The sequence below is a fragment of the Anas platyrhynchos genome, chromosome 27 (genome assembly GCF_047663525.1).
Source record: "Anas platyrhynchos isolate ZD024472 breed Pekin duck chromosome 27, IASCAAS_PekinDuck_T2T, whole genome shotgun sequence".
Lineage (NCBI taxonomy): Eukaryota > Metazoa > Chordata > Aves > Anseriformes > Anatidae > Anas > Anas platyrhynchos.
The window spans coordinates 8,480,898-8,494,881 of NC_092613.1; the positions used below are offsets into that span (position 1 = coordinate 8,480,898).

Genomic DNA, 13,984 nt, shown 5'->3' on the forward strand with positions numbered 1-13,984 from the left:
AATTGTTTATTTTGATTAACGCAGCCATTATTAAACAAAAACAACGTATTTCCCCAAAGGATTCCAGAGGATCAGGTTCCTGTTCCCAAAACAACCTTAAATCTCCTACTCTCTTACAGGATTTAGGCACATTTTGGGGGGGGGTTAAGGGATATGAAGGAGCAGCATGCCCCTGGTGGCCCCGTCAGCGTTTACCTGAACGCTCGGGCCTGATGGGCAGCATCTGGTGATGGAGCAGGTCGCAGAGGGGTGCGGGAGGCTCCCAGCTTCCGTCCTCCTGGCAGAGGATTGTAGCTGTACCTTGCAGGCTGTAACCGTCCTGGCACCGAATCGTCACCGTCTGCCCAGGGCCGTAGATGAGCCCTTCACCATCGACTACCTGGCCATTCAGTACATCCGGCTTGATGCAGATTGTCGCTGGAAAGGGAGATGTGCAGAAATGATGTGCAAAAGGAGTAAAAACAAGGAAAAAAAAAAAAAAAACAAAAACAGACAGCTAATATTGCAACAGCAAAATCTACGTGAAATCGATATAAACTTCCCCATCCCCGCCTTCACCACAGGAGGGCTTGATGTTAATTTCTACCATGCGACATTTTATGTGGGATTATTTTTCTTTCAGGATTTGGTGATGAGGTGACCGCATGGACACACCTTCACAGCGTGGCATGGGCTGGCTCCAGTTCCCCAAGGTTTTGCAGACCACCTGAGCATTTCCAACGAGGTAGTAGCCGGGATCGCAGCTGTACATCACAGACATCCCCGTGGTAAAAAAGGTTTTGCCGTGCCCGTCGTGTTGTCCGTTCCTGATCTTCGGGGGCATGGGGCATGGTCGGACTGCAAGAGGGTGACAGCAAGTCCATGTGAGCAGGAGAGAGGAGCGCAGGGGGAACGAGTGGCTGCAGGGCAAGGAGATGGGTGAAAACCCCTGTGGGACCATCTCAGCACCCCTGCCCACACTCACCTCTCTCGCAGGCCAGCACTGGTGGGTCCCAGGAGCCTCCTGGCTGGCACTGAGCCCGCTGGGGGCCCTCTGTGGCATGGCCAGCATCACAGTCGAAGCGCAGGATCTCCCCAGCTTCGTAGGTGCTCTCGTACCCGTGCACCTTCCCGTTCCGCACCTCGGGTCTCTCGCAGCCGATTGCTGCAGGAACATGGATGTGGCCTTTATACATCGGTGCCTGGGCCCCATCCTGCACACTCAGCCCCCTTCCTTCCCTTCCCAGCGGTGCCGTGAGCCCTGCAGCTTCTCCTGCAGCGCCGTGGGGATGCCCCAACCCACCTTGGCAGCGCGGCAGGGGCCGGCTCCACTGCCCAGCCTCCGAGCAGTTGATGGAGATGTTCCCGACCAGCGCGAAGCCGTCCTTGCAGCCGTAGTACACGGTCGTGCCCTGGGGAAACCTGTCCATGGACTGGCCACTGTGCAGCCCGTTGGCGATGTTCGGTGGCCGGGGACACGTCACCTCTGCAGGGGGGTCAGAAAAGCTCATGAGGGGTCTGGAGGAGGTGATGCTGGGGAGCTGGCACAGCTCAAACCAGCACAACACCCAACGTGGGGAAGGTGGAGGTGGGGGGCAGAGGGCTGGTACCCCAGGTACTGCCCACCTCTCTTTCCTGGCAGCCCTCTGTGGCTGCTCTGCCTTTCCTCTGGCTTTTCTGGCCAAAATGGGCACTGACTGATTCAAGGAAACCCATCCAGCCTCGCTTGAGGCTGTGCAGGAGCTGCTGCCCTGCAGCCCCTCTGTGTGCATCACACACTGACCGTGGGCCAGCTGTGGGCATTGCGCCCGGCCGTGGGCTTCATAAATACCCAGCTCTGGGTTCATGGTTATAAGATCACTCTTTGCATGTTATAAAACTGTATAAATACATAATCAGGGAGAGTTTAGTCCCTTACTAAGGTCTCAGGGCAATGGCCAGGGCCTGCTCCGTGCCAGTGCCACACGGAGCTGGCCGCAGGACAAGGACACCGTGCACGGACAAACCTTCACAGTGCGGGCTGGGCTGGCTCCAGTTCCCCGAGGCTTTGCAGAATACGTGCGAGACGTCCTCAGTGAGGTAGTAGCCGGGATCGCAGCTGTAGGTCACGAACATCCCCATGGTAAATTCTGCTTTGCCATGCCCGTCATGATCTCCATTGCTGATTTTTGGAGGCGTGGGGCACGGTCGGACTGCAAGGGGGCGACAGCAAGTCCAGGTGAGCAGGAGAGCAGTGCACAGGGGAAAGAGTGGCTGCAGGGTGAGGGGATGGGTGAAAGCCCCCGTGGGACCATCTCAGCACCCCTGCCTGCACTCACCTCTCTCACAGGCCAGCACTGGTGGGTCCCAAGTGCCCCCTGGCTGGCACCGAGCCTCCTGAGCACCATCTGTGGCATGGCCAGCATCGCAGTCGAAGCGCAGGATCTCTCCAGCTTCATAGGTGCTCGGGTGCTTGTGCACCTTCCCGTTCCGCACCTCGGGTCTCTCACAGCCGATTGCTGCAGGAACATGGATGTGGCCTTTACACATCGGTGCCTGGCCCACATCCTGCACGCTCAGCCCCCTTCCTTCCCTTCCCAGCAGTGCCATGAGCCCTGCAGCGCCGTGGGGATGCCCCAACCCACCTTTGCAGAGTGGCAGGGGCCGGCTCCACTGCCCGGCCTCCGAGCAGTTGATGGAGATGTTCCCGACCAGCGCGAAGCCATCCTTGCAGCCGTAGTACACGATGGCTCCCTGAGTAAATCTGTCCATGGACTGGCCGCTGTGCAGCCCGTTGGCGATGTTCGGCGGCTGAGGACACGTCACCTCTGCAGGGAGGAGAAATTACCCCATAAATCCACTGCTCCCCATTCTGCGCACTAGGACAGCAGCCCAGGGTAACGTCCTGAATCCTGCTCAGTCTCTGCTCTGTTTGCTGGGCCAAAGTATGAGTTAACCAAAATTAGAGCAGCGCCAAGATTACAATCACATTGTGGCCAGAGGGAATTGCTAACAATAGGGACACCGCTGAAAGGGGAACTCATGGGCACACCACAGATTTGGTAGAAGACGAACGTGAACACGGAAGCAGCAGAAGAGTGGGAAGCTGTGATTGCTTCCCGTTCCAGGAGGAAGAAGGAAACATCCCCAATCTGACTGTGAGCAGAAGCAGAGAAATCCCCCGGGGAGGCTGCTGGTGCCATTCCCCATGGCTGGCCCACGGCTCGTTGGCGTGCCTGGGGGTTACAGTCTCTGGCCACAGAGCATCACAGCCCCATCCTCAGCTTCTTCCCATCCCCCTGTGAGCCCAGGGCAGGCTGCAGCAGCCTCATTTCCCACCCTAGATCCTCCTGAGCTGCTTCTCTCTCTCTGGAAGCACCTTGCTTTGGGAAGGGCAGCAAGGACAGATGCCTCCTGGCCTTACTTTCTCATGAAAGAGAGAGCACACAGGAGGGAGCTCTCCCCCCACGGCCGCCCCACTCGCACACCCGCTGGGACACTTGCCCTTTTTGCACTCTGGCAGAGGTGGGCTCCATCTGGAGTCAGCTTGGCAGGTGCTGGTGGGGGAGCCCTGCAAGGTGTAGCCTGGGTTGCAGGTGAAGCTCACGCTGGCCCCAGCCCTGTAGATGTAGCGAGCAGCAGACTTGCTCTTCCCATTCTTGATGTATGGGGGCGGGCATCGGATAACTGCAAAAGGGAGACAGGGAGCAGGGTGTTCAGACAAGGAGCACGGCATTCAGCTGCAGCCCTTCAGCCTTTCCTCCCTGCAACGGGTGCAGCGTCGCTGCTCTCCACGCAGCTTCTTGAACCAAAACAGCAGGGAAGCCGCCTGGATCACGGAGCAAATATTTGCACTAGATATGGGCACGTGGAAAGAAGGTGAAATGCCTCTCACTGGTAATTCCCCCTGGATCGCCAAGCAGAGGACCACAGCCCCTTACCCCATCTGCTCCCCTGCACCCCATGCACTGCAAGGTGTTAACTTAGCGATAAGTTTCCCTTTTTTCCTTAAACCCTTTGCTTTTGCTGATGCTTGGCTCCAAGCCTGGCACTGAGCCACCTTGGCCAGTGAAGACGGGCAGGGTTCAGCCTTTGCTATCTGAGGATGCCCAAGAATAACAAACACGATCAAGGGCATCAGCAGGAACCCCCACACAGCACCAAAGCCCTTCCCAGGCATTGTCGGGGCAGCCAGGTCACAACATCTACACTTACAAGACGGGAAGGCGGGAAGGGGCAAACAAAGCCCCACTGCAGAGACAGAGCTGAGTTTCTGTGGGTTTTGGCTGTGCTGCCCCCGCCGAGGGGACGTGGGGCTGCCTGCCAGGCTGTGCACACCCCGCGGGCACCCAGCACACCGAGCAGCTCAGCCTGTGTTTGCCATTGCACTCCTCGCTTGCCCCATCCCAAGTCATTTCTATTTGACGTGGCAAGTTTCAACTTGACAAATCCCAAACACAAGCTATTATTACAGCAGGCTTCTCGCCCAATTTCCATAAAATGCTTCGCTCAGAGCCTGCTTTACCATGGCACTTCAAACACACAGATCAAGCCCCTGATTCCGAGAAGCTGGGCGGGTTGTGGAGGACTTCCCGCAGCCTCTGGCAGCCCCATCACCCCCAGCTCCACCCTCTCCATCTTCCCCTGCCACTGAAGGGCACGGGGCAGCCTCGATGCTGCCCCACAGAACATCCAGGACATGCGAGGAGGCAGAGGAGGGTGGCAGGAGGAAGGGCACAGAGGCACAGCCCCGTGAGTCTGCCTTACCTTGAGCCCCAGCCGTGGCAGCCAGGAGCAGAGCGGAGCTGCCCAGGAGGTGGAGGGCGAAGGCGAGCACCATGCTCCGGTCCCGACTGCAGCTCCTGGGGGCCCACGGGCTGATATGGGCCCCCCAGTTCCCCCAGGCTTGCGGAAGGAGCCGCAGCTGCGGGGCTTCCCGGGGCCATGGGACAGGAACCCGTGGGCTCCCCACACAGCACGGGCGCAGGCACCAGCCCCAGGGTGGTGCAGGTCCCCACGAGCTTCTGCTGCTGCTATTTTCGCTCCCACCTCCTCCTCCTCCCCCATGCAGGGGAGGGTGGCCCCCTGGGACCCACTGTGGGGCCCAGGGCAGCTATGACAGAGCACCCAGGGGAGCCATGAGCTGGATGAGGCCCTTGCAGAGCATCCTTGGTTATGGGAAGTGGCCTTAGCTCTTCCCCAAACCCCCAGCAGCCCTTCCTAGGAACCAGCTGAGCCCCCACGTACGGGAAGGGAAGGGCAGAGGGGGCATTTCCCCCTCCTCCCACACATGGGACCAGGGCCAGCATAGCTGAGGATGCTCTCCGAGCCTAGAAGAGGCAGCAAGATGTCCACTCAAGTCATTCTTATCCTTTTTATTGACAGAGACCTTCCACAACACGCAATTTTGACATGTAAATACTGGGTATGCATTAGATTCTTTACATTGAGATCATAAAGTTAAATTATACACAACTTAATTCTATTCACATATAAACACAGCACACAAGTGATCTTCAACCGTAAAATTTGGTGACCCCATCTGTAAGCTATATGACAGCATTTACTGTTCCTTCCATCGGGCTGAAGGTAGGTCACTTCAAGCTGATTCTTAAAATCAGGAGCTAAACCATTTGCACTACACATTCTGGACTAGGAAGTAGAAACAATTGTGCTGAGATTAAAATAAAACCAAACACATGACTTAGGTACTTGGCTTTCCATTTGTTTTGATAACCTGGGCATTCATGTGGCTTACAGTAGTGTTTTTCATATATATACACACCTATATAGTGAAATATATATTCACACATATATTTCACATGTGTGTATATATATGTAAAATGTATGGATATGAATGAAAACACAATCTGCAACTGCTTATTTTGTAAGATATACTTCTGAAAATTGGATTCCGCTGTGCCACAGTGACAGCTGAGCAGGATGATGCTCTGCTGGTAAGGGGAACTTTTCTATTTGAGGCTAACACGCTGATGGAAATTGTTCTTTGTGTTTTTCCCTCTAATTAGATGCACGTTCCTGTTAGTAGAAAAGCACGAGTAAAAATGCAGAAACAAAAAAGCATGTACTAGACATTTTGAAGGCTTCCCTTTCCCACCTGCTCATGGTGCAAAGCTCACAGACTGGTCATTTAACCCTCTGCATCAGAGCCCTCAACCTTAAGCCTGTATCCTAAAGGTACAAGGGGGGAGGTTCCACCACGAGCGCTGTCCTTATGGCACTGCCAAAGCCAAAAGCAGGGGTCACAGCACACCCAGCTGCAGCGCGCTGCCTCATTCAGCTGCAGCCCCATCAGTCCTCCTCAGCACAGGGACCAGGCGGGACAGGTTCGACAGGATGACAGAAAAGCACACAAAATATGCAGCCTTTGTTCCCCACGGATGAGTAAATTAAGGCTTTGGCTTGGTGTGCATCTGTGCCAACTTTCAGGTGCAGCAGCTGCTCTGCGCACCAGCCCCGCTGCCAGCAGAGCAAGAAGCCCTAACCTGCTCTTCCTCCCTCACCATCGCAGCAGCCCCAGGGCCTCCTATTCGAGCAGCACTCAAGCAGAAAGTGAAAAGGTTCACACCCAGCAACCTTCTGACGTTCGGTGGCATCTGCAGGGACAGCTGCAAGTTCCGCATTCGGCCCCGAGGCCACCTGCCCTGCCGAGCACCCACCCTGCTGCGGTTCCTCGCGGGGCTTTCAGGCACCCGACTGCTTCACCACTTCCACAGCAGCACCGGGTCATTGCTCCGACAGGAAGGGTATTTCTGCAAGGCACTCTCAGAAAAACCTTGATGTGTCACAGAGATAGTTTTCAAATCTGCTGTGGCACTAACTTTAGCACATACAGGAAGAGTCAGAGTTGTTCTTTGTAAGAAGGCTTTCACAGTTTTATTCTCTCTGGTAAAATTGCCCATCTGTGAGGCTGGCTGCACAGTGGTTCAGACTGGCCTTGAAGTAAATGCTACAACATGTGCTTCTATATGAATGTTTTCAGTGCTTTCAGTACTGACAGGGAGCACCTGTCTTACACAACCTATACATATCAAATCTAGTTTCTTCAAGCACACACTCACACAAAGACACACACACTTTTCCCATCAGCTCACTTACGACACCCAAAAACCCTGATCAGTGCCAGGCACAACATTACCTCAGCAGGGCAGTGGCAGAACACACAGAGGTACCCAAAGTGCCCACTTTCCTTGAGTCCAGAGCAGCACAGCACAGAAGTCTTTGGCACTATTGCAACTTCATGTGGGGATAACTGCGCTCGGTTTCCGAGCCACAGACCCGGCAGGGTGGCAGCGAGCTGCCAGCACAACGCACGGCTCTGGCAGACAGAAGTGTGAGCAGTCCAGGGCAGTGAGAGGGAGCATTTGGGGGTAAAGTTCATCTTTTTTCCATCGAAGATTTCTTGATTGCTATTGCGAGGCCAATTTCAGCAGAGGGCAATGCAGAGCACGGGGATCAGCATGATCACGTCCCACCATCCATAGGAGTTCAGAGCTCCCCGAGGAGCTGATCCGGGCATTCCCGGTGCGGCTGCACCCTGAGCTAGAAGCTCATAACCAGCAACGCCAGGAGGAGGGGCAGGATGCCTGCAGGAGACACAACAGACTTCAGTCTGTGCTCCAAACACATTCACTTGCCCTTTCCCTCCCCAGCCACAAGCACAGAGCACCTTTACCTTCCTCCCCTCTTTTTCACGTAACCTTAGATCAACAAAAATATAAACATGACAACAGACTGTAGTGAAAGGCTCTTAATCCTTTTTCAGGTTTAAGCAGAATAATTGAGACAGTAATGTAAAGATGGGCAAGAAAGGGGGCACAAAGATCCAGGGTACATGTTACCTACCGACAATGATGGTGGTCGCTCCACCTGGAAAGGAAGCAAGCCAAAATGTGAACCTGAATGTCCAGGCAGCACAGTTCAGACTATACAACAATGAGCATCTCAAATGAAAGCCAGTGCACACGTGAGACAATTCAAACAACACATAGAAGTTCCCTGCATAGCCTTACACCACGGATGTATCCCCGAAAATACATCTGGGTTTTAACAGAGGAGCAGTTGCAGTAGCCTGTAAGCCCAACCCACAACCCAACCATACACTGCTGGCATGAGATTTTAACAGAACCTGTGCCAGGCAACATAAAAAGATTAATTCTTAGCTGAATTGTCTGATTTGAGGATTCACAGAGGAAGTGATTTATTTTTTTTTTAATTTATTTTTTAATTTTTAAAGACAGAAACAAGACAGTAAGACATGCAGAGGAGATAATCACCTCGGCACTCAGGAGTAGGTGTGCTCCAGACTCCATGGTACTCATCTCTTGCTGTGCAGCGAATAGAGGACACTCCATCCAGCACAAAACCACGATTGCATTTATAAACTACAATAGAGCCCTGGGCAAACTCCCCCTTCGTGCCATTGTGTCTCCCATTGGCAACTGCAGGTGGCTCTCCACAGAGAACAGTCAGCTGTCCTGCAGCTGGAACATCAACAAGAGTGTCTCAGTACTTCTGTTAATGAAAGATTTACACAAGGTACGTGGGGAGGAGGAGCTCTAGCCAACCAACACACATCTAGAAGTAACTTTGAGCTTTCTCACTTGGTACTGGGCCTCAGCTACTGCTGGTAGCCCAGCTCCAGGCACATCACCCCATGAACTAAGCCACTGAAGTGCCCAATCAGGCTAGAAGCAGCGTTTCCACCATCTCCAGCTGCCTGTAACACTATGCACTTTAGCATTACACCAAATTAAGAAGGCAAAGCTCTCATGTTCAATCATTTGGTAACTACAGAGAATGAAAGCTTTACTCCATTTACAGATCAGATCAACATTTTTCCCATAATTTCATAGATTTTTTGCTCTTCCCTTGCTCCCACCAGTTTGTCAGCATAGTTTCTGAACTGGATGAGAATATTGCACCTCAGGCCTCACAGCAAGAGTTAGTCATGAAGTCCTGAATTTTACAGCCACTTGAGTTATGGCACACAAGAGCAGCCCAAGCCCACCACCAGAGCAGATCAGGAGTTGTCTGAATGGCTTTGTGCAGAGCTTTTCCTCTTACCTTTACAGGTTGGGAGAGACACATCCCAACGAACTCCATTTTCTGATGCCACACATTGGGCAGAAGATGACCCCTGTAATTTATACCTAAAGAAAGAGAGGAACTTGAGTGCTTTCACAAAAACACCCCAGAAAGGGTTCTCCCCACTCCTCCCAGCCATTGTATGGATACAAGTTGTTAACCAGAAGCTGCCACTGCCATGAAATGGGGTCTGAATACACCAAAGGCTGCTTTGATAAGGGCACAAGGCCGAACTGAAGAGGTTGCTGCATTACCAGTCAGCGTGCGTTGCCATGTGCTCATCTCACCACAGAGCTCATACACAGCTGTACTGGGAAACCAGGGCAGGAGGACGTCTTCTGACCCCCAGCTTGGGCCCTTCTAACCAGGGATCCACTCACCCCTCACGACAGGAGAACTCCACAGTTGCCCCAAACAGGAAATCTTCCGCCTTTACAAACCCATTCTCTATCAAGGGAGGGGTACATTGCTGTCCTAGAGAGAAAAAGAGGTTATTTCACCTGCTTTGACGTGCTGATGCTGTCAAACAATAATGCCTCAGCTTGGTCTGACGTTACCAACACCTCAGAGTTTTGCAACCCTGCCAGAACCCATCTGTGAGGAGAGAAGCCTGGGAAGGACTTGACCACCTCGCCTCTGTGGCAGCAGGAGGCTCAGCCCTGTGCTTTAGCACCACGAGTGACTTCCACATCACGAGCCAGTGCAGACGAAGAGCACCGGCCTGTGCCAGGTACAGCACGGCCTACGCCCAGCCGCACGCCTGGCTCCTGAGGGACGGGGACTGCAACGCAAACGCCTCTCACTGGGGCATAGAGCAAGCGAGAAAGGCTATGAGCAAGCAGCAGGAAGGAGTAAACCTCGTGGCACAGGCTCATCAACTCCTCTGACTGTCCTCAAAACATGTTGGGTTACAAAGTATGAGGAAAAGCTGATCCACCAGAAGAGTCGATTCCAGCTGCCTCACTGGGAACAGCCGCTTGACCTGTGGGGGCCTGGAGGCAGAGTGCAGCTGTTCAGTTTGCTCAGAAAACAAAGCACTCAGCCCATGTACGTAATAAACATACTTTGAGGCATGCAGAGCCTGTTATCAGTTCCTCAGAGTAGACCAAAATGCTAGATTTGCACGCACACACTTCAAACGAGTTCAGCAAGAAAACTCTAGGTGTGTTTGGTTCATACCCAGCTTTGGGTTTGCAAACTTCAGAGCAAAGAACATTTTGAGCACATCAAGATCACTTGTACAGTCAGCCCAGCCAGGAGAGGAACAGAGATACGCACGTGTACATGACTTGGAGCTTACAGACCAACTGGTATTCCCCAGACAAGTGACTTCCAAAGACTTTCCATCTCCTGTAGCATACCCCGGGTTACATCTGTACTCCAATGTGGTTCCAGCAGGAGAGCTGCTACTCACAGTCCCCACTAACTCAGCAAAAGGGATGCTGGGAGGACGACCACAGTAGCCTAACAATTGGAGGCAAAAGCAAAGTCAGCTACAGAAGAGTGCCCAGAGGCCCAGCAGTAACGATAGCCAACTGCGTTTTGGAGCACACACTGTCTTAACCCGTTTGAGTTTTTGTGCCTGGGATACAGCTTCCATTCTACCCACTTATATACCAGTTTGCTTAGCCAGAGATAAGGTGGAGATGCGAGAGCATTTATGCCTCTCTGATGCTGCTTCCGTGGCCACCCACCCAACCTGCAGCACCAGCCACAGCTGAGCTCGGAAACCAAACATCCCCACCAGGAAGCAAGCCCATCAGGCACAGAAGGCAGCTTCATCTCTCTTTTCAATACACTTCTGGATCATTTGTAGTTCACAAATGCATCATTCAGTGCAATTGCTTCAAAAATCTAAGTTTGTTTGTACTCACGTCTTTCACACTTGGGCAGAGGTGGATTCCAGTTATTGTCTGCATCACATTTAGCTGTATGAGAACCATTCATAAAATAACCAGGAAGACATTCAAAGGCCACTGTATCTCCATACGTGTATTGCTCAACAAAACCAGTTAACTTCTTCCCATTTTCCACTACTGGATTTTCACATCTCACCACTGCAAGTGAAGGTAAATCAGTAAGAATACTTGTTGTAAGAAAAAAAATAAAAAAGCCCTACACTGTCTACAGAAGTTTCTCGTGTAACGCCTCTGGTAACAACTGCCATCCTTCTGCTTTACGAGAGGCAGGTCCCCTGCATGCCAAAGGTACTCTGTGAGCAGATACACCATTAAAAACTGCACACAGAGCTTCATTTGCAGAAAGCCCTGGGCACAGGCAGAGAGAGGACTGCTTCTCAAGGACTTCTGAGAGTCCCAAACAAATGATTCATGTTCATTTACACTTCGTGGAAGACCAAAAGGAAAATAAGTCTGGTTACTGCTGCCAGGAAGAATGCAGACACAGCCTCTTGGCCCTTTCACACAAGCTGTAGTTTCCCACTTTATCTTTTTAGCTTTATCTGGTGGAATGAGGCAGCGTTGCTTATTCTCGTTCAATCTAGGTTATTACAGTGGCTTTCTACGTGCTGAAGAATCCATTAAACCAAGCCCTGCTTCTGACTGTGGCTTCAGAACCACTGCATTAAGTCTGGGAATCATTTTATACTCAAATCAACCTTCTCATACTTGGCAGCTTACCAGAAATAATTCACATGGGAGAGGAGTAAGAAACAAAGTGAGAAGAGTAAGGAGAGAAAGAAAACATCTACCTTTGCATTCAGGGGCTGGACCACTCCATATTCCATTGGACTCAGCATCCGCTGTACAGTAAATCGTGGAGCTTCCAATGAGAGAAAAGCCTTCATTGCAGGTGTAAGTTACAGCTAAGCCGAAGACGTACTCTGTTTGTGCACCACCGAACTGCCCATTTACAATTACAGGAGGTGGTTCACAGGGAATAACTGCATGGGAAAGCAATAGCAAAACATACAAGAACATTTTCATCATATGTGGAACTGACATCTATCTATTAAACAGGAAAAAAAAAAAAAAAGTACTAAGAAAAGCCAAAGAATGGGTAAGTGGCCCTAAATCAATCATCTTAACCTATAGTATTGAACGCTAATGCTCCTTCAGAATCTCAGCTTTTTTTTAATAGGTATTAAAACGGCAGAGCAGCAGCCATTGTCCAAGAGGAGACATCAAAGACAAGTCCTTCTGGATGCACCACACATTGTCTTGCTAAGTAGCCTGGCAACTTCACCAACTGGTGATACCAGTCCCTGCTTTTGCTGGGAGGAGGCCAGAATGCTTCTGACAGACACAAACCACCCAAGCTATCTGCAGCTGATGGCCAGTTGCCTACTGGGTACAAACAATGCCCAAATGAAGAAAACTCTTGAAATTATCTTCCCCTCTGAAAACACGTATTTTGGATGTTGTCACATCAAAAGCCATCCCCATCCCTGCTGATTGAGAGCTGTGCTTACAGTTCAGCAGTGCCCAGCTGATGAGAAGTGCAACACAAGCAATGTGGGGCCCACACCAGCCTGGCCAAAAGCCAGGAAAAATAGCCCCAGGAGCTACTCGCCCTGCAGATCTGACTCACGAGCTTCTGCCAACATCCACCGATCCTCCTTAGTATTTAATTTTCACTCCCACTTTCGCTGTGAGCGCTTGTCTGGGGGAGAGGTAAGGGATAATGTCTCTAGAGACTGATGTAATTTGCATCAGGTACCAGGAAGACAGAACCCACCTGCTGCTCCCAGGACTATGAGGGATATGCAGTAGCTTCAAGAAAAATGGACACAGAACATTTAAGATGTACTTACTCTCACAGAATGGAATCTTATCCCAAGCAACATCATTGTTAACAAGTACACATTGCGCAGATGGCCTCCCAACTAATCGGTACCTAAGAAAAGAGAAGATTGAATCTCTTAAAAAATGAAAAAAAATGAAATCCAGAAAACTGTACGGTTTCTTGTAGCGTTCTCTGGAGATGAAACCTAGGGGAAAAAGAGCCATCCATCCTGTGAAATACAACTTTCTCAGTACCTAAAGAAATGCATTATTTGATGCAGTTTAGGAAGACTTCATACTTGTAGCAGGTGGGTACAAGCTCGCAGGAGCATCCCCATCCTGAGGCTGCGCAGCAGACCCGAACAGGGCAGGGTGTCACTGGCATACCCAGGCTGCTTAGACCCAGGCCACTGGACCTATATATATTTTTTTAGACTTTTTTTTTTTTATTCCTCCTCTCCCCCCCCTTCTTCTGCACAACGGCAAACACCCCCGCAGGGCACCCACTGGGCCTCAGATAGAAAGTGCACCAAGCATTAACCAATGTACAGGAAACACCTGAAACATTGATAATTACTAATAAGGAGCGACAGGGAATGAATAAATTCCTTTTCAAAGCAAAGTTGTGAGCAGCTTGCAAAGAACATGATCTCACACCCAGAAAATAACCTGTTCTAATAATAAGAACAGGAGAACAGGAGGGAGCCCGATCCCCAGGGCTGCCTGCTCTCAACACCTCCCACCTGGCCCGTGCTTGCCAAGGAAACGGCCCCCAGGTATTAAGAGTCCCCAGGGTCTCCCAGCCTCAGCTCCCTTGACTCACCAGCAGCCCACGCAAACTCTTACCCGTAGTTACAGGTGAAATTTATCGTCGCCCCAAACCGCAGGTCTGTTGAGTAGTGAAATTTGCCATTTTCTATGTCTGGTTCAGGGCACGACTTTCCTGGGGGGGGGCAAGCACTCAGCATTAGCTGTATTTTATTGCATTATAACGAAACACAGGTGACAGTGCTGCTCAGAACCGTCACGGACGAGGTAACCCTTTCACTAGCACCTGCGCTTCCTCGAGAGCAAGTAGCGGCACTTTCAGAAAAGACACAAATTACACATTAACTTCGGAGGAACTAAAGGTTAAACGGCTCAGGACAAATGAAAGAACTCTTAATGAGGCAGGA

General features: G+C 51.4%; 1 protein-coding gene across 1 annotated transcript in view; it reads right to left on the minus strand.

Moving 5' to 3' along the window:
- CR1 (complement C3b/C4b receptor 1 (Knops blood group)) overlaps positions 1 to 13,984 on the minus strand; it is a 63,833-nt gene that overhangs the window by 17,686 nt on the left and 32,163 nt on the right. The window contains exons 33-51 of the mRNA XM_072028641.1: positions 13,656 to 13,752; positions 12,839 to 12,921; positions 11,777 to 11,968; positions 10,941 to 11,123; positions 10,345 to 10,530; positions 9,447 to 9,540; positions 9,046 to 9,131; positions 8,256 to 8,462; positions 7,825 to 7,848; positions 5,206 to 5,288; positions 4,726 to 5,053; positions 3,463 to 3,645; positions 2,604 to 2,786; positions 2,298 to 2,477; positions 1,986 to 2,171; positions 1,283 to 1,465; positions 965 to 1,144; positions 655 to 837; positions 196 to 417 (exon numbers count right to left, since the gene is read on the minus strand). Coding sequence (XP_071884742.1) covers positions 196 to 417; positions 655 to 837; positions 965 to 1,144; positions 1,283 to 1,465; positions 1,986 to 2,171; positions 2,298 to 2,477; positions 2,604 to 2,786; positions 3,463 to 3,645; positions 4,726 to 5,053; positions 5,206 to 5,288; positions 7,825 to 7,848; positions 8,256 to 8,462; positions 9,046 to 9,131; positions 9,447 to 9,540; positions 10,345 to 10,530; positions 10,941 to 11,123; positions 11,777 to 11,968; positions 12,839 to 12,921; positions 13,656 to 13,752 — 3,063 coding nt within the window. The remainder of the gene's footprint in view (positions 1 to 195; positions 418 to 654; positions 838 to 964; positions 1,145 to 1,282; positions 1,466 to 1,985; positions 2,172 to 2,297; positions 2,478 to 2,603; positions 2,787 to 3,462; positions 3,646 to 4,725; positions 5,054 to 5,205; positions 5,289 to 7,824; positions 7,849 to 8,255; positions 8,463 to 9,045; positions 9,132 to 9,446; positions 9,541 to 10,344; positions 10,531 to 10,940; positions 11,124 to 11,776; positions 11,969 to 12,838; positions 12,922 to 13,655; positions 13,753 to 13,984) is intronic.